The sequence below is a fragment of the Amblyomma americanum genome, chromosome 4 (assembly GCF_052857255.1).
Source record: "Amblyomma americanum isolate KBUSLIRL-KWMA chromosome 4, ASM5285725v1, whole genome shotgun sequence".
NCBI classification, from domain to species: Eukaryota; Metazoa; Arthropoda; class Arachnida; order Ixodida; family Ixodidae; genus Amblyomma; species Amblyomma americanum.
In genome coordinates, this window is record NC_135500.1 from 11,697,853 (window position 1) to 11,716,080 (window position 18,228).

General features: G+C 46.0%; 1 protein-coding gene and 1 long non-coding RNA gene across 10 annotated transcripts in view; one reads left to right on the forward strand and one right to left on the reverse strand.

The window, feature by feature from the left end:
• Positions 1-17,724, forward strand: part of LOC144127790 (choline/ethanolaminephosphotransferase 1-like) — a 54,988-nt gene extending 37,264 nt beyond the window's left edge. For 4 of the 9 annotated variants that reach the window (XM_077660701.1, XM_077660697.1, XM_077660704.1 and 1 more), the window contains 3 exons: positions 8,120-8,255; positions 12,440-12,569; positions 15,660-16,332. In XM_077660701.1, coding sequence (XP_077516827.1) covers positions 8,120-8,255; positions 12,440-12,540 — 237 coding nt within the window. In that variant the 3' untranslated portion in view covers positions 12,541-12,569; positions 15,660-16,332. Of the gene's footprint in view, positions 1-8,119; positions 8,256-12,439; positions 12,570-15,659; positions 16,333-16,918 lie in introns of those variants that run through there. The other 5 variants (XM_077660702.1, XM_077660698.1, XM_077660705.1 and 2 more) reach the window with 2 other exon arrangements.
• Positions 4-16,971, reverse strand: LOC144127793 (uncharacterized). Its single transcript, XR_013313566.1, has 3 exons — positions 16,835-16,971; positions 7,378-7,423; positions 4-1,891 (listed from the first exon to the last, which is right to left on the reverse strand). It is a non-coding gene; the product is annotated as an uncharacterized LOC144127793 (long non-coding RNA).
• Positions 17,725-18,228: the final 504 nt, after the last annotated feature.

Genomic DNA, 18,228 nt, shown 5'->3' on the forward strand with positions numbered 1-18,228 from the left:
GGAACATTTGACGCCTCTCAAAGCAGACAGTTCTTGCGGTGCCTGACCTCTTTTTGTGGCAGTGCGTATTCCAGTCGGTGAATGGTCATTGTTAAAGACAACTGGTGTGGTGAGGTGCAGCTGTGGCTTACGCTACTGAGTGGGAACTGCAGAGAAGTTGCTGCGCATTTCTTGGTTTCCCCCTATGAGAGCTGCGCTGCTTGGAATGGTCATTGTGGTGGGAAAAGGAGACTTGACATAGTTCAGTCTAAGCACACAGCTCTTGTAAGAGGTATATGAGTTTGGTGTGCCTTCTGTTGGGGGCTTAAGTTTGTACGTGTTTTCAGAGCTCCTTTTTTTTTGTGTCAGTGATTGAGACCGCATAGTGGGATGCAGCACACATCTCGAGATCCAGCCCAGTTGCGAGCATGCACTGGACCCTCAACTTGGAGCAGATGTGTACTGCACTTTGGGGATTTCCCTTAGATATTGGAGTTGTTGGTCAATTCGCTCTTGCCCCACCATATGCTAGTTGGCAGAGCTCTTGGGTCTTGGGTTCGAACCCCGGGCCAGGGTGAATTTTTCTACAAGGTTTCTGTGGAAGCTGTGTCGGCTGCTCTTGGGTGGATGCTGGTGAGTAGTTACACTGGACTCGCATGAGCAGCTGCAGCATTCTGTGGTCAGAATGGGTTCCAGCTCTGAAAGACTGGGAACTACGCAGAAACTGTTTTTCAAAACAACTCATCAGGTAGAGCAACATGGACACATTTGGAATGAGTCTTTATGGCCATCATCAGTCAAGTGTAGCAAGGCGAAAACATCATCCAAACCAAGCCAACATCCTGTTCATGTGACACTTTGCATACGGGTGGGAATGCTGTTAGTGTCAATGGTGGCCACAAGACTACACAGAGGCCCCTTGCAGCGGTGTTTTCTGGAGTGTGGCTGGTGCATGGTTTTCCTTGAGCCATGGCCTTGGTGGTTTTGTGGTGTCGTCCTCTCTCTGTGGTCTTCCTAATACACTCAGTTTTCAAAGAATAAGTGACCAAATTGTGCTGAACATTTCACAACTCCTTGCAGTCTGCATTCCTTGGGGTTAGCTAATGTGGAAGAGGTGAAGAAAATGGGTGCACCATGTGAACAGCATTGCTAATTGTGGTCTGGCCAAGTTGACCTGCAAGGCCCTCATCTGGCCTAATCTAGAATATTGCGACATATTGGCAACGGCAGTTATTGGGCTGACTCACAAGGAATGGAACAACTCTACGGCAGTGCTTGGCAGTCACCGAGGGACAGAATCCATACTGTTCTCTGCCATGCTCAATTTGAAGCTTGCCATTGAGATTAGGCACCAAAACAACACTCTGAAACAACGTGCAAGCGTGACTGGCTGAGTCATCTGGTTGTATCGTGCACCACAAACAGGGGATAAAGCAGAGTGAACAAAGAGTACAAAGATTTATGGCGTTACTCCCCTCTCAAAGAAGCATCGGCTCGATGCCTTACATCAAAAAGAGGAGTGCAAAAAATAAGCACTTAGAATGCAAACACAAAATGTCCGTTAGCAACCATAATAAGGCTTCAGGTGCACATCCACAACTTCTGGGCGTGAACAACACCGCTGAGATGCTGCAACTCCATCGGGGATGACTTCTGTATTCAGGTTCTCTGATTCGATGAGGAATTTTATATGGGCCAAAGTAGTGGCGCAAAAGCCGGTGGTGAGTGTGCCCACACATAGGTTAGTATTCTGTGTGATGTTAGCAGAGATTGTAGAGTCGGGCGTTGTTGCTCCTTGGTCTGTAGCAATTTGTCGGGCTTCTTCTGCATGCTGAAGGTGGGCGGTGATGTCAGTGTCTTCATCGGTGACTTTTGGGTGCATGCCTTCAAGCATGGTGATTGCCTGCCTACCCTGCACAATGAAATAACATGGCTCTCTCTTTTCCATGGGTTCTATTATTCGCTGCCAGCTGGCATTGTGCCATCTCTCCTGCTTTGCACTGCATCCCAGGGTCCATCTGAGTATATTAGACTATTTCAGCAGCAAAGCTGAGCTGTGAACAAGCTGTCGAAGACAGTCTAAAATAGTGCAGCAACCAAAATTCCTAAACCATCATTCAGCACGTGTTGCTCCAACACTGAAGCTTCTGTGGCAACAAAGGCCAGTGAATCGCAGCGAAAAGGTAATGTCAGTGTGACAGGTGCTTAGCTGCGCAGAGTGATGCAACGCAAATGAAATGTGGTCCAGTTGCTCTCCATCTCAATTCAATTCAATTCAAGATTATTTGCATCTATACATGTACAGATGACGGGAGTACAGACAAAAGGCCAAATGAATTTGGCTTGATGGGGTCTGTACCCCATACAGAAATGGCACTGTGCACAATAAAGAGAACAAAAACATACAATACTGGATAAACGAGAAAAAAAGCATTAGTGAACATTGTATAACAGATATACATACGGGTAAACAAATCAACGATAGAATGCTGCAAGGAATTATATCACAGAAAGCGAATAGTATAACATGATGCAAATAATAGTCTTGAAATTCGCATCTATAAATAATAAATTAGTTACAAGCAGAGAAAATTGGTCAAGCATTCATGGCGTCAGTGTATACCAGGGAAAAAAAGGGAACCACAGTGAGCCCAACAAAGGAGAGATAGGTGTCTATTGAGTTTCTAATGAGTTTAACAAAGATGGCAGTGCGTGGCATAACATTTGTTGACCGTAGTTAGTGCGCGCTTTAGGAACGTACCATGTTTCTCTGTGACGTGTGTTGTAAATGTTAGAATTCATTGTCAATAGAGATAAATGCTCGGAAAATTTCGCGTTCTGTTTTTTCGCAATAGTGAAACGCTTGAGTAAAGTACTACGATATATGGAGGCGACCGGTTGTAAATTAAGGGCGCTGAAAAGAGGCTGCGTATGAGCGTCATATGAAGAATTGGCGATAGCGCGCACTGCTTTCTTCTGCAATGGAAGAAGTTTTGTGATGTTAGACATCGTGGTGTTTCCCCAGACTAAATGACAGTAATTCAGATGGGACAGGAAGAGAGAGTTATAAAGCAGTTTTTTGACGCTCAAGGGAAGAAAAAATCGAAGTTTCGTTAGTATTCCCACAACACGAGCGATTTTGTTAGCAACTGAGTCTGTATAAAGATTCCAAAGTAAGTTTTCTTGAAATACGACCCCGAGGAATTTAATGGATGGCACAAAGTTGATAATCGAGGAACCCATTTGCAACTGGCCGTCAATGTGGACATTTTTGTTTTTAGGTTGAAAAAGTACAGCCTTTGTCTTGTTTTTATTTATAGACAGTGAATTCAATGAACTCCATCGATTAAGTTCACTTAACGCAGCGTTCGCAAGAGCCAACAGGTCCCTTGCACAACCAGATTTAAAGAACAGACTAGTGTCATCAGCATATATGATGAATCGGGCAGTGGTGTCAATATTCATTATGTCGTTAACGTAAATATTAAATAACAAAGGTCCAAGAATGCTTCCTTGAGGTACACCAGAATGAATGGGTAAGTTATCGGAAATACAGTTAGTTATTCAAATCCTCTGACACCTGAACTGCAGATAGCTTTTGATTAAGCCAAGGAATGGGCCCCTAAAACCGTAAATTTCAAGTTTAGTTAGCAGAGTGGTGTGGTTAATTGTGTCAAAGGCCTTTGAAAAATCTCCCTTGAACTATTTCATAGCAGGTGATCCTGGACGACACAGAGCAGTCTTTAAATGCTTTAACAATGTGCTTCATTTCTGTGTCCTGTCCTTTGATGTTTGAAAAATGTTTTACCAACTAGCCCCCCCACCACACTCTTCTGGATTTCTTTTCATAGCATGCATGTGCAGATCCTGTACGTATTTTTGCAGTTTTAGGAGCTGTGTCAGGAGATGTGCTGGATGAACTCTTGTACATTTTCCTTCGACAATTTTCAAGTATTCGTAAACTGTATAATGTTTTTGCTTTTTATTAGTAAATAACAATGCATTGAACTGTGCGTGCTACAGTTGCCTTGTACTGGGTGGCACAGTCCCCGTCAATCCGCTAGTAACTGGTTTTTTTTTACTGGGCATCAGTGATGTTGATTAAATAATTGATCTGATTTTATAAACCACTAAGCATAACATTCTGCTTTTGCCACGATGGCACATCATCACAAGCGCAAGAACTCCCTAAATGGGAAATATAAACAGAATAATGGGACCTGTGTCTTCCAATAATAGAAAAAAGCCCCCTCTGCTTCCGCAGCAAGGTGTCATGTGATCCCCCTTGCGATTGATGCTGCCACCATTCGCTCCAGTGGTGGAGCTCACGCCACTTGATACCAGAGTTAATTTTTTTCTCCACACTGCCAATGACTGGGATAAATGTGTGTGGCTTGATTGGGATAAATGTGCAGTCAATGAAGCCCAACATCTAAATCTCGGCCCTGTGTATGCCCCTCGGTCAGGGAGTTTTCAGGTACCTTATAAACGTGTGTTAGGGACGCAACCTGTTCTCCCAAAGGAAATATTTAAAGAAAAAAGATCCATGTAAGGGCTGCACATGAACTTTCCACGACTCATGCAGGAATAGCCTTTGAAATGCACGCGCTGTGGCCTCCGTAATCAGCTCCAGCTGCGAGCAGCGGTTCGCTTGATCACGGAGGCTGCACAGGAGCTTCCAGGTGCCGTCCACGGATAGCGCCCGAGGCTGCGAGCTCCTGCTATTCATATCGGCATCAGTATCATTAGCTCCAGCTTTTTGTGGCTGTCAAAGGCACGGGAGTTGTGGTGGCGTGTTAGTTCACCATGGTTATGGCTTTCGTGTGCTGTCGCCGAGTGTTGCAATTTTAGCACGATGGGCAAGCATAGCTACACGGCTGGGAGTTTGTTCTAGAACATGGCAAGCATGCGGCGGGCAGGAAATTCGACATGGCCAAGAAGTGCGTCTGACAATGGTGCAACCAAAATGATTCATTGAGGAACAGAAGATGCAAAAGGCACGCTCTCCGAGGAAAGCTGTGTAAGTTTCCTGAACTGGAAGACGAGCTGCTGGGCTATGTGATGGAAGTGCGGAACAGCGGCTACGCTTTGACAGCTGTGCAAGTTCTTGTAGGATGAGCGTGCACCAGAGCACAGCACCAGCTTGCAGTCGGAAGACTCCGTGAGTCATATTGTGGACCAGCGCAAAAACGGACAACGGACCAGGAAGGAAAAGACGACAAGGGCTCTGGGCTGCAGCGCCCGTGTCTTCTCCTGCAGCACCCGTGTCGTCTTCTCCTTCCTGGTCTGTTGTCCGTTTTTGCGCTGGTCCTCAGTATGAATCAATTCCAGCTCACCCAACACTACGTACTGTTAAATTACACTCCGTGAATGACGATTAACCGTAGAATAAATGCCGCTCATTCCCTGATTGGTGTGTTTACTTTAAAAAAAAAATTTCCGCTCATCACATGTATGGGCTGCACCCCGAAAATTGGCCCTCGAATATGGGGAAAAAATGCGGCCCTTACATGCATTTATACGGTGTAAAATAAATAGCACTCTTCTGAACAGTGTTTGGAAAAGTGAGTTGTATGGCGTGTTGGGGAGAGTGAATCAGAGCCTGGCAACATTTAATGCTAGAACCTTATCCGGTGGGACTAGCCTAGCAGTGCTGTTCGAGGAACTAGCGGGCATTAAATGGGATGTCATAGGGCTTAGTGAAGTTAGGAGGACAGGTGAGGCGTATACAGTACTAAAGGCATAGGTTGGAACACACTCATGAGTGCACTCATATCGCCTCACTCACACTCACGTCTGTGAGTGTGAGTATGAGTGAGTGGTTGTGAGTGTGAGTAGACGTGAGTTAGTGGATATGAGTGTGGGTGGTCTTTAGTGGGAGTGCGAGTGAGTGGTTGTGAGTATAATGCCGCAAACTGTGGATTTGTTTTATGATGTTTTGTGCCCCCCGCTGTAGTGGCACTGCGGGCTTTGTGCGAATAAAGAACAATTGGCCAAATAGCCCGACAAAGCCCGGGCGGCTCACCACCACATCTTTGCGACTCGGGCTATGGCACGGGAATCACGAGCACAGTCGGCCACGGCAATAAATTTCTCATCCCATCTGTTGTCAGCAAACAATGAGTAAGCGTGAGTGAATGGTTGTGAGTGCAAGTGAGTGGTTGTGAGAGTGAGTGAGTGGCCATGAGAGTGAGTGGGTGTTAGTGGACATGAGTGGTTGCGAGTGTGAGTAGACATGAGTGAGAGTGGTCATACGTGCGAATATGAGTGAGTGGTTGTGGGTGCGAGTGGTCATGAGTGAGAGTGTGAGTGTATGTGAATACGAGTGTCCATGAGTGTGAGTGAGCCACCCCTCATGGTGCTGAGGTATGACTAAATGGGGGGCATATACTAGGCTATCGCAGATTAGCGGATAGACTAGAACTAGGTGTGGGATCAATTCAGGACATAGCTAGGCCTGTTGAAGGACGGAGAGGAGATTGTGCTTAAAAAACTGCCTTATGACCTGGACCATGCCAGAATCTTGGAAGCACACTAACATTATCTTATTTCATAAGAAAGGACTTGAAAAATTGCAGGCCGATCAGCTTACTGTCCGCTGCCTACAAGGTATTTACTAAGGTAATCGCAAATACAGTCAGGGCAACCTTAGACTTCAATTAACCAAATGATCAGGCAGGCTTTCGTAAAGAATATTCCACAGTAGATCATGTTCACAATATCAGAATATAACCAACCACTATATATAGCTTTCATTGATTACAAGAGAGCATTTGACTCAGTATAAACCTTAGCAGTCATGCAGGCATTGTGGAATTAGGGTGTAGAAGAGCCTTATGTGAAAATACTAGAAGATATCTAAGGTAACTGCGCAGCTACCTTAGTCCTCCATATAGGCAGCAATAAAATTCCAATAAGGAAGGGCGTCAGGCAGGGAAACATGATCTCGCCAGTGCTATTCACCGCCTGTTCACAAGACGTATTCCGAGGCCTGAATTGGGAACAGTTTGGGATAGGAGTTAATGGAGAATATCTAAATCTGCGATTTGCTGATGACATTGCCTTGCTGAGTCACTCAGGAGATGACCCGCAAATCATGATCAATAAGTTAGACAGGCAGAGGAGAATGGCGGGTCTAAAAATGAACATGCAGAAAACCAGAGTAATATTCAACAGTCTAGCAAGGGAACGGCAGTTCACAATTGGTAGCGAGGTGCTGGAAGTGATAAAAGAATACGTCTACTGAGGGCAGGTTTTAATGCTTATTCGGATCATGAGAGGGAAATAACGAATAATAATGGAGTGGAGCACATAGGGCAGGTTCTCTCATCAGAAGAGCAGTTTACCTATATCCCTCAAGGGAAAAGTATACAATAGCTGTATCTTACCGGTACTTACCTATGGGACAGAAATCTGGGGGCCTGTTTAAGGTCAACGCAGCGAGCTGTGGAAAGGAAAATGATGGGATTAGCAGTAAGGGACAAGAAGAGGGCAGAGTGGGCCAGGTATCAAACATGGTTTAATGGTATCTAATGTGAAGGCAAGATAACCGATGGTCTTTTAAAATTAACGGACTGTATTCCAAGAGAAGGCAAGCCTAGCAGGGGGCAGCAGAGTTAGCTAGGCAGATGAGATTAGCAAGCTTGCGGGTATAGGGTGGCCACGGCTGGCGCAGGACAGGCTTATTTGGAGAGATATGAGAGCGGCCTTTGTCCTGTAGTGAGCGTAGTCAGGCTGATGGTGATGGCGAATTCGGGAAATACCAATGAGTTGTGGATGGCATTTGGTCAGGTACTAGTTTTGCTGCTACTAATTATGTTGTTTTTGTTTTGAAAAGAGGCACTTGAGAACAATGTGATCATCGCACTAGGGATTTATTTTCTGCTTCCAAGTCGAATTCAGTAGTAATAATGTCTTTATTTGCATTTCTTTTACACAGTTTTATATTAATTTGGTGGCAAGTGACCTGAAACCTGCAAAAGGTGTCCTTTCTCTATGGATATGGTGAGAGTTGTTTTCATGCCACAGCTGGTCGTGGACAGGTAAAAATCAAGCATGGTTGGCTGCAGTGGCCAAGAAAGGAGAGTCAGTGTTGCTATACCAATGGCCACAGTTATGAGAATGAATCCGCTTACGGCAGGTGTACTCAGTGGGGAACCTGCTGCACTACTCGGTGACTGTGTGCAACCAGATCTGCGCCCACCTCCAGATCCCGCTGCTGCGGATTGTGCCCAAGTACGCCATCTCCACTGACAAGGCCCCATCATCGCAGGCCGGTGGGTGTGGTTCCCTCCTCTGTGCACCGCCTACTGCCATGCATGCTTGCCTTGTTTTCACACTTATAGGGCAGTGAGGCGCATGTGGTGAGTTGGCGGTCTCCCTCCCTGCCTAGTTTTATTCTACCCTGTTTTTTGTCAACTCTTGAGCGATGCCACGTAGCCATGCAGCTCCACTGCTGCACTGTAGTATCTGTTTCCCTGTGAGCAGTGTTGGCAGTACTTTTGCTTTGTGTCTGCCTTTTGTTGAGCAGCTCACCCACATGTCTCTGCTTTAGAGAAATTGAATTTCACTGGGTTGGTCATCATCACACAAATTTAATTGATAAAGGGGCACCTCCGTAGCTTCCACATGGACGAGGAGCACAGAAAGAGGAGCATCATAGTGGCAGTTCCTTCCCTTGCTCTTCCTTCCCCATGTTTCTTGGTTGTGGTGTGCATTTTCATTGGGTCTAGCAGCGGCAGGTGGCATGTGCAAATCCACTCGCATTCCGGGTGGCTGTTCACTTTACATTGTCCAGAAATGGCGCTAATGTCATGCAGGCTTTTATATTAGCATTGTGCATCAAAAGCCAAAAAGCAGTTCACAGTTATTCTTGGGTCATGTTCAACTTGAATAGGACAAATTGCCGGGCTAGTTGGTAATGATCCATTCTTGTTGACAGCGCGTTTAGAGCACAGGGACAGAAGAAACACAGAGGACGACGTCACAGGCGCTGATGACGCCTGTGACGTCGTCCTCTGTGGTTCTTCTGTCCCTGTGCTCTAAACGCGCTGTCAACAAGAATGTTCAACTTGCGGTAACTGACATGCAGATAAAGTTTAGATGACTGCTCCCCACAGTCTACTGCAGTGTGTTTTGATGAAGCCAGTGGGGTTGAGAACACCACGGCTACCTCAGCTGTAGTGCACCACTGCAGACAGGCTGGCATACTGGGCCATCACAGCACTCCCCCCCACCCCCCAGTGCGAAAAGTGCCCTCTGATGAAAGTGACACTGGGTGCGACTTCTTGCAATGTCAGAGCTACAGCGTGCAGTGGAAGAATTGTAAATGCGAAATGCAGTCAAACCTCAGTATAACAAACATGGATATTACGAATTACTGGCTATATCGAACTCTTTGTAAATATTTTTGACAAATGCATGCAATTTCTACTTTATATATCGAGCGCAGTTGGCCATGAAACGGTTATGTCCAACTCCCTAGTGCCAAACTGTGCTGTTCGGATGGCAGGCAGCAGGCTTCGCCGCATGGCACAAGTGGCTGGTGGTGATGAGGTATGCGTTTGTGCCAATGTTTGTACTTTTATCTCGCACTCTCCAACAGCGGCGTGTAGGGTTGCAGTCCAGCAGTCAGCACGCGTTCACACCGCTGGCCTCACTTGATAGCGCCATGGAAGCAGCAGCGCAGGTGGTTGTAAGCTTGCAGTAACAATCCGACGCTCGTGTCAGCTGTCGCGGAGGAGCTGAAAACGGCGATAGCTTTCCCTCTGACGTGCCGCCTTCCACGCGACACTGCTGTGATGCGGGGAAGCTAACCAAACTGGTGCTTGGTTTCTTACGGCCTTCGGAATAGCTGCGAGCGCCTTCCAAACGCCGCCAAAACCTAGGAAAACATCTCTCCGTTTCTCTAGTAAGGATTGCCAGAATTGCTGTACCTTCAATGACTAAATTGCGCTGCTGTTGCATGCATTTGACAAAATTTTGTAGAAGGAACTTAGTCTATAGCAAACTATTTTATGATCTTTTACTTGTTTGCTATAACAACGTTCCACTGTGTGCTGGTTGGTTGAATGGGCTGCCAGTGTTGCCACGTCTCGAAAGTTAGCAACCATTGTTGCCTAATCGCCGTAACTCGTTCTTTCCAAGGCTAGTAGTGTCATTTTCATTGTTACAACAACCATGTGAACACTCAGCTGACCCAGTGATGCTTCATTCTCACACGGCAGAGAAGGTAACACTGATCAGTGACATTCCCTGACTTTCGGTTCGAACTCCGGCGCGAGATACTGCAACGGAGTGACGGCCTGCGCAAGATACTAGATACATTTAGCATAGCGCGTACTGCTACTGCTTACCGCGCATCATGGCACGCCACTCGGAACGCGCTGATTGGTCATGGCGAGCAAGGTGCACGTGCTGTTTATGGGAATGTGGCGCCATCTGGCGCCGCCGCTCGCGTGATCGTCCACAAGCTGACGATGCGCACTGTTAAATGTGAAACGCATGGTTTTTTTCATTGCATCCTTCCTTGGGACCGAAACGAATGCTTGTAGAATGCAGTGGCTCGATCGGGTCGATTCCACCAAGCCACTCTAAGATACATAGAGAGTAGCCATAAGTGCTGTGTGCTAGGTCATAGGATGTGTACAGAGAGGCCTTCAATGCAAAAAAATAGCCAGATCCTCTGGTGATGTATTTTTGTTTTACTTGCTTTACAACGCTTTTACCTAAGGCAAGCAAGTTGGTTTTGTTGATGTAATATAAAACGCAAGAACTTGATAAAATGTATCCGTATTTATTAACACAATTTCCAGTGTATTTACTGTTTGTCCAAACATCAAGCTCCCGCCCAATGATGTCATGTCTACTGCTAAGAACTGCCTCTGTATGGTGACACCGTGAGCGCCATGAATTTGTTTTTGCGAGCTAATTGAAATATTAAAAACCGGAGTATATGCGGTATGATTGATTCTAATAGCATCACTATAACTCATTCTGTGCAACCAAGAGGCAAAACAATGCATCGATTTCGTGTTTTTGGGCCCCTTTAAAGGAGTATAGATGCAGAACATTTGGGTGCGTGTTTTCTTGTTTGTAATGATGCGTAAGGCATTATTATACATGGATTACCACCTGGTATTCTCCTACGACCGTTAATTTATCATCGCATTTCTTTCTGGTGCTGTCTCAGTTTCGGTTTCAACGGCGGAATGAGGACTGTGACGTCAGCGTGTGCTTACAGGTCACGTGAAACATGAAAAAACTGAAATATAATCGCTGCTTCCACATTCGTTGTCATTCCGGCTCTTGAAGAAAGCTGACTTCAGCACTGTAGTGAATAAAAATGACAAAACAGCGATTGTATCGACGTTTCCCATGCCTCATATGACATAAAAGCACTATTTGATGTCACAGCCATCGTTCGGCTGTTGAAACCGAAACCTGAACAGCATGACAAAAAAAGTTTGATTATAAATTATTTAGCGCTCATAAGTGAATACCACATCGATTCAAGCCTAGTAGTGTCTTCCCCATCATTGTAGAGAAGAAAACATGCCACTAAAATTAGGTGTCTATACTCCTTTAACAAGAGGAAAGTAGGCATATTGCCAGCAGCTTTGAAGAATGAACTAATACTGCAAAGACTTGCGGCATAATGCAAAATATTTGCAAGCAAAGATGCACTTTTTTTTTTTTCAGATTTCCTACTTGCAGTATTAATTTGAATTGCATTTTTATTTTGCAACAAGAGGTTGCGAGGAAAGCCAGGAGAAAGTTTTATAAACAGCTAGAGAAGGTCCAGCGTGGATCCTACCTTGCTGCCATAAAGAGCACACTTGATGGGAGAAGCCGCCCACAGCAGTACTAGTGCATGCAAGGACTCAATACTGGTCAAGCTGTGTGCACAGGTGTGAAATTTGCATGTTAGGTTGCTTCCGGCAGTGTTCTTTAGTACAATACAATATGTACAGTGATATTGGACCCATATCTGAGGGCTAGTTTTGGGTCCATCACAATAAAATACAACATAATTGCAGCATGCGGAGAAGAGCACTTCAGTTCTAAAAATGAAAGTCAGAACTTTTTAACATTTTCAGGTAAAATGCAGGAATAAAAACAAAGCACTCACAAAACATTTTCAGCTTCACAAAAAGAAAATTCACACCGTAACTTCACGTATTCATCAAGAACATTTTTGTTTGAAGTTTGTGGCTTAACATGGTTAGGAATGCTGTTCGAGATTAAAGCTTCATTGAAATCTAATAATGTTTGCCTGTAAGTACTGTGACACACTAGCAGCTCTAGTCTCCCTACTTGAGATACTATGGAGAAGTGGGTATTCTATGAATTATCTGGGGTAAAGTGTGCATGGAATGAAAAGGTAGAATGCCAGTGGATTTGAAAAGTGGTGCGGTATATTTTGGATAGGTAATGATTCTTATCGCTCTCCTCGGACTAGAGGTCCGATTGCAGAAGAGCGTTTGTTCCCGAAGCTGGACTGATGGCTGTGACATGGAGCAGCAGGCTGTTACAGCTTGCCACAGCGATAGTAAAAATTAGACGGCCTGAAGCATTTTCAGCATTCTGTCGTACGTACTTTTAACTCATCTCTCTTTCACAATAAGATAGCTACATTATTCACTTTTTGAACAAACTTTCTTCACCGTGGATATCGATTGCAGGAATCCTGAAATAATAAAACATTCCCACCTCAGTTTTTATACATTGTGTGTATTACATTACAAAGACGCAATAATGCGTATAACATGCGGGCGCGATTGCACGACATTAGAGGAGAGCAGTGCATGGCAACATCTCCGCAGTCGGGAGGACTTTCTTGCCCTTCTAAAATGGAACATGAAAAAAACTTAACTGAACGTTTAGCAAAGTAATTGACGTATGGTCCTGTGAGTGCCCATGGCCACGATTTGCCGGCAAATTAAATGAACGCGCTTCTTCATGACTGGATTACATGCTTAAGCAACACAGGAGTAGGATAACACAGGAGGAGTACCTCCTCTATTACATTGTTCAAGTACATATCTATAGGTTCATGTCCGGCCGACTATGCGCTATTAGAGAGTTAGCAAATACACGAAATTGACTCCTAATTTTGATCAGGGAGAACAAGGACTCTGCCATATCCTAATTTTAGTGCAAATCACCTAAAAGCTTTGTGGAAAATCAGCGCAAGCAAAAGCTATGCACTGGCCAGCATGCTAACACATAACTTCTATGGCATTTGGTGTTATTAAATGAGTAAAGAAAAAAAATTAAAAAGCGAGAAGCTGTATTGTACCCATGTGCATCGTAGTGGCTTCGCACAGTCCACTGCACGCAACAGTGCATCGGCATTTCACCTTTCAAAAGAAGTGGCACAAGGCAGCAGTTTCGTTTTCTCTACTGAGCCAACATGGCGGGCCTAGTGCACGAAGCGCCAAGTGATAGTGCTGCACATTTCGCATATCGTCTGTTGATCACAAAAGAGGCCCAAAAATAAAGGGAGCATTTAAAGGGGTAGAGACACCACACTTTTGTGTTGCACCTCTCGGTTGTAAATAATGCATAGCTATTCTGTAAGCATGGAGCATGATGTTAAAAGCACGAACTTGTATTATATTGTCACGTTGGCGTTGGCGTAGAGTCAGCAACGGCAATATAATTAATAATCGTACTATTTGTACCCACCAGTTTCGGTTTCAGTTCGTAGTTTCCAGTTTTTTACATAACGTCGAAAACCAGACAATGCGTTGTCGTGTGGGTCTGGAAAACCATGACGTCGAGTGGGCACGTCTGCTTGGCACGCACGTGGTGAGTGTAAACATGGAGAGACGGGCACAGGGCAAGTCTCAATGCCACATAGCTCTGCGTCGGAAGGTGAAGAAGAATTTTGCCACAAAACTTTGTCACGTACGTCAGAAAACTGTGCAATGACATAACAAATACCTTATGTGTTTTCTTCTCTGTCCCTACGTCATGTTGATGCACTAGGAATGGGTCGGACTTGCAAGAGCGAGCATTTTTACAAACTTTAAAATGATATTAAATATATTCTAGAACTCCCTTGAGTTTAATACTTGGCTCCTATGGTGCTCACATACAAAGGAAACGTATGACAGTCTTTGTACAACCTTGGAATTTGGTGTCTCTACCCCTTTAAACGAGAGAAATAAAGATTGTGGCTGTTGTGTATTGAAATGGTATGTTGAGTGTAATTTTGCAATGCTCCTCGTTGAGTTCTCTGTTTTTGCAACAGTTTGCCCCTTTTCTCGTGAACAAGTACTAGAAGCATTATTTTTGCCCAGTACGTAACACAAGGGATGGTCTACTGAATTATAATCATGAAAATAGATGTTGCGTGGGATGTTTATTGCCCATTTTTTCCGATAAACAAATGACAAGAGGATGTAGAGCCGATTGCAGTGATCCAGCGTATCCCGAGAAAGCTGGCCCCAGGTGTCACCTGCAGTGCATTTGGGAGGAAGGATGGGGGGGAACCTTGTGAGGCCGTCACTGAGTACTCTGCCTGTTCAATGCTGGTGGAGTGTCTCTTCTGTGTCCCATCCATCCATTGCAATGCTGTTGCCTTTGATTGATTACTGCATTGGAGTTGCGCTGAATTGGTGCAGTGGAGCCCCTATTGTTTGTCCAGTGATCATGTGCCAGTCCACAATGGCTGGTGGAACATTATGAGCACACCCAGTGTAATTGCAAATCAGAATTAAGGCGGGACATGTGCCAATAATGATGGGATCAAGCGCACAACTGCCTGCAATGCTGGCTTTGCGGATGGCAGGGACTTGTGGGAGTTGGTTTGAGGTGGCTCTGGCATGGCCCAATTCGTCCCAACGCGGAGCTATTTGACCAGCTGTGGCTGGTTCCCAGGCTGCTTCTTCTCCAGTGTGGAACACTGGCTGCTCCATTTAAAGGCCTCCAAGTATGTTTTCTCTCCCTCTCCATTGGGAAGCACGTTAGGCGTAGCAACGCGCTGGTAGGCAACACTTCACGGCAGAAGCAGGCAGCAAACTTTGTGATGGCGTTTTTATTTCCCTTTCTAGTGCGAGTGCCTTCAGTAGAATGCAACCTTAAGAAACAGCAGTTGGTAACAGTTGGTAACATAGTCCACAGCATCTTGTTACTCCACTGACCAATCACAACAATATATGAAATCAGCTGACTGTCCAAAACACCTTGTGCCATGGCGCTCTTTGGCCACAGATGCCCTTGCGCCATAAAAACACATAATCATAAATCAGTTGACTGTATCAAACATTGCAAGAGGCATCAAAATTCTTCAGCTTTTAATTTTGTCTTGTGGTTAGCCTTTGTGTAAGTAACAAGAAAAACTTTTAACAGCCAACTACCATTTTGGTGTCATGGAATTCTCCATGACTGTCCTGAATATGGGCAGAGCTTCGCTGCAACCTTAAGCTGTATCCATTTGTAGTGCAGGCAGTGCTGCATGTTTTTCAGACGCGTCGCAAAACTTGCGCGTCATCCAAAGCACCGATCTCAAGGCGCACGTGGCCCTCAACAATGACTGGCACAGCAGTCTGTGCACATATTTGTGCAGGACTGGGAGAAAAAACATTTATACTGCGCAGAATGATGGTGTTGTAGTTCCTCACACCTCTTGGTGCCGGTGACTCTCTTGTCTCTGTCTCTCTCTTTGCCTCTAGATCTTCGGCGCCCAGCGATGCTTCCTCAGCAGCATCGCTTGCGTTCCTGACAAGCGAGGAAACCGCGGCGCGCTTTTGCATGTGCCGCCACACCCATCTAGGCCACCACCATCTAGCCAGTCACCGCAACGGTCTTCTCACCAAAGAGACGGGCTTGGACTTCCGGAGCGCGCGCCCCAGGAGAGTCTCTCCTTTTACTGAACTGGTCCTCAGAAGCCATGGGGACTACTCAGAACTGGTTTTCAGTGGCTGCAGGGCGTCAGATGTGCCCGCTGTTGCAGTCTCACAGAGCTGTTGGAAAAGAGCGAGGTGGCTGTGCTGTGCCGTGTTTCCTGCGCTGGTCAGGTTTCTTATTCTAGAATTTCCCAGACAAATGCTTCATGTTGCACAGGTTGCCTGGTTCAGCGTAGCCTGTGTTGGCTTCACTTGTGCAACTAAGCTCCTCGGTTTTATGTTTGCTTTTCACGGTGCCGCTAGTTTTCAAACTGCCTGGTTTGTAATCTGCAGACCATAACTTAACCCAAAGAGTCGCTGACCTAGTGAAAACCACCGATGGCATTTGTCTGTGCCGTCCAGTATCAGTCAGTGGTCTGTTTTTCTTTCTTCCCCTACCCAGGCGGTTGACGGATCCAAGAGATTTTGTAGATTAATAAAGATGGCTGTTGCTATGTTCTCTGTGTCGCTATTCGTGGAGCTCAATTGACACTCATTAGTTTGCCACACGTAGCATTGGGGCCTTCTCGGTTGAGGGAGCACTAGCGTCCACCTTTTCATTTGCACACATTGTGTTTGTGGATTGACAAGCAATGCGATGCTGCAGCTGGTGTTGTATGCTGATGGAATGGCGTTTGGTGACTTTGTTGTTCAAGGACATGCACCACCATTGACTGCTAGTGGGCCTCAGCGTCTTCCAGAAACAGCAGCATCTGTTTTGGGTTGCACACTCTTCATTGGACAGAGCTCCCTCAAAGGAGTTGGCCCATTGTGGTCCTCTTGGTGGATTTGCGTGATGTGTGTGGCACTAGATCTGGCATCATGAGGTGGAACACATCATTTGACCACATTGTGCAGCACCGTGAAAAAGCCCTGTCTGGCATGTTGCCTTCATTGACTGGTCATGCTGACATGGGACTTGTCATGACTAGTTAATTGAATAGTATGGTAAAATCCAACACCTTGAGTGTGTGTGCAGTGCAGGGTTCCTGCTCCAGAGAGGCGCCCCCGCTGTGTGGCTGACGGGAGGGCTCCTCTCATTCCAGGTTCCGAGGAGGCGCTGCTGGCCCCCGAGGAGCCTCCGCCGTACCACGAGTCCCTCCTGGAGCTGGACCACACCTGAAGGCCCCTCCTCTCCCTCTCTTGAGCAGATGCCACCTCTAGAAAGAGAACAAAAACAACCTAGTTCTGCGCATAGAGGATAAAAAAGCCGGCTTACACTTGCATTTGAGGAGAGTTTCCAGGTGATAATCATCGCAGCATTATTTTTTCAGTGTGGGCTGTTTGGTTTAATGGTGAATCACTGAGCCACACTTTCGTGAAATGAAAGAATGAATTGCATTGGTGCTTGGCCATGCATACCAGAGAAGAGTGCAAGCAAGCTTGGAAACCTAAGGAGTTGTGGTTGCAAGCTCAGCCACTCGGCTTCCTGCAAGTGCTTCACCTCTGCTGTGAAGTAAGCGGTGAAGGGTGCTTCCATTCTGAGAGCCAAGCAACTGCGCTGCACCATGTGGTGTGAAGTATCCAACCTTGGCCGGTTGTGCCTCAAGGGCACCCGTAGCCTGGTGGCATTTTTGGTCTCTCCGGGTGGGGCAGTGGTGCATGCGCATGTGTGGAAGGCATTGTGGCCACCACAGACAGTTGCAGTAGAAGCCGACCCATGTTGCCAGCACACATCATTTCACTGCTGCTGTTGGAGGCTGCTTTCTTTGTACGGTGGGGCTTCTAGCAGCACTGCAACTAGGTTGTGTCATCTGACATTTCATCCCCCCTTTGAAGCAACAGTGGGAGAGCGCCCACCTAAATTGCATTGACCTTGGCCTTGGAGAACAGTAAAGTCTTGCTGCATTAACAGCTGTTTAGTAGTGCTTCCTTTGCCCACTATCATAAATGGGGGCTGTACTTTTTGTTTCGAACAAAAATAAAGGGGGTATTCAGTTTCATAAATTGTAGCCACTGCGGTGGCTCAGTGGTTGTGTCGCTCGGCTGCTGGCCCTAAAGCCACAGATTCAATCCCAGCCTTGGCAGTCGCATTTTGATGGAGGCGAAACGCTAGAGGCTCATGTACTGTGTGACGTCGGTACGTGTTAAAGAACCCCAGGGGGTCGAAATTTCCTGTGCCTTTTACTACAGCATCCCTCATAGCCTCAGCCACTTTGGGACATTAAACCCCCGTAAGCCCAACCAGTTTCATAAATTACGGTTTAGCTGCAGAAGGTCGGCAGCCACGACATGCATGCCACAGGCTATTGAGTACAAGCTTCGCTCAGCCAATGGAGGAATTCAATTTCAAATTCAGTTTCAACTGCCAAAGATCGGTACCCATGACATGCATGCCACAGATAACTGGTCACTG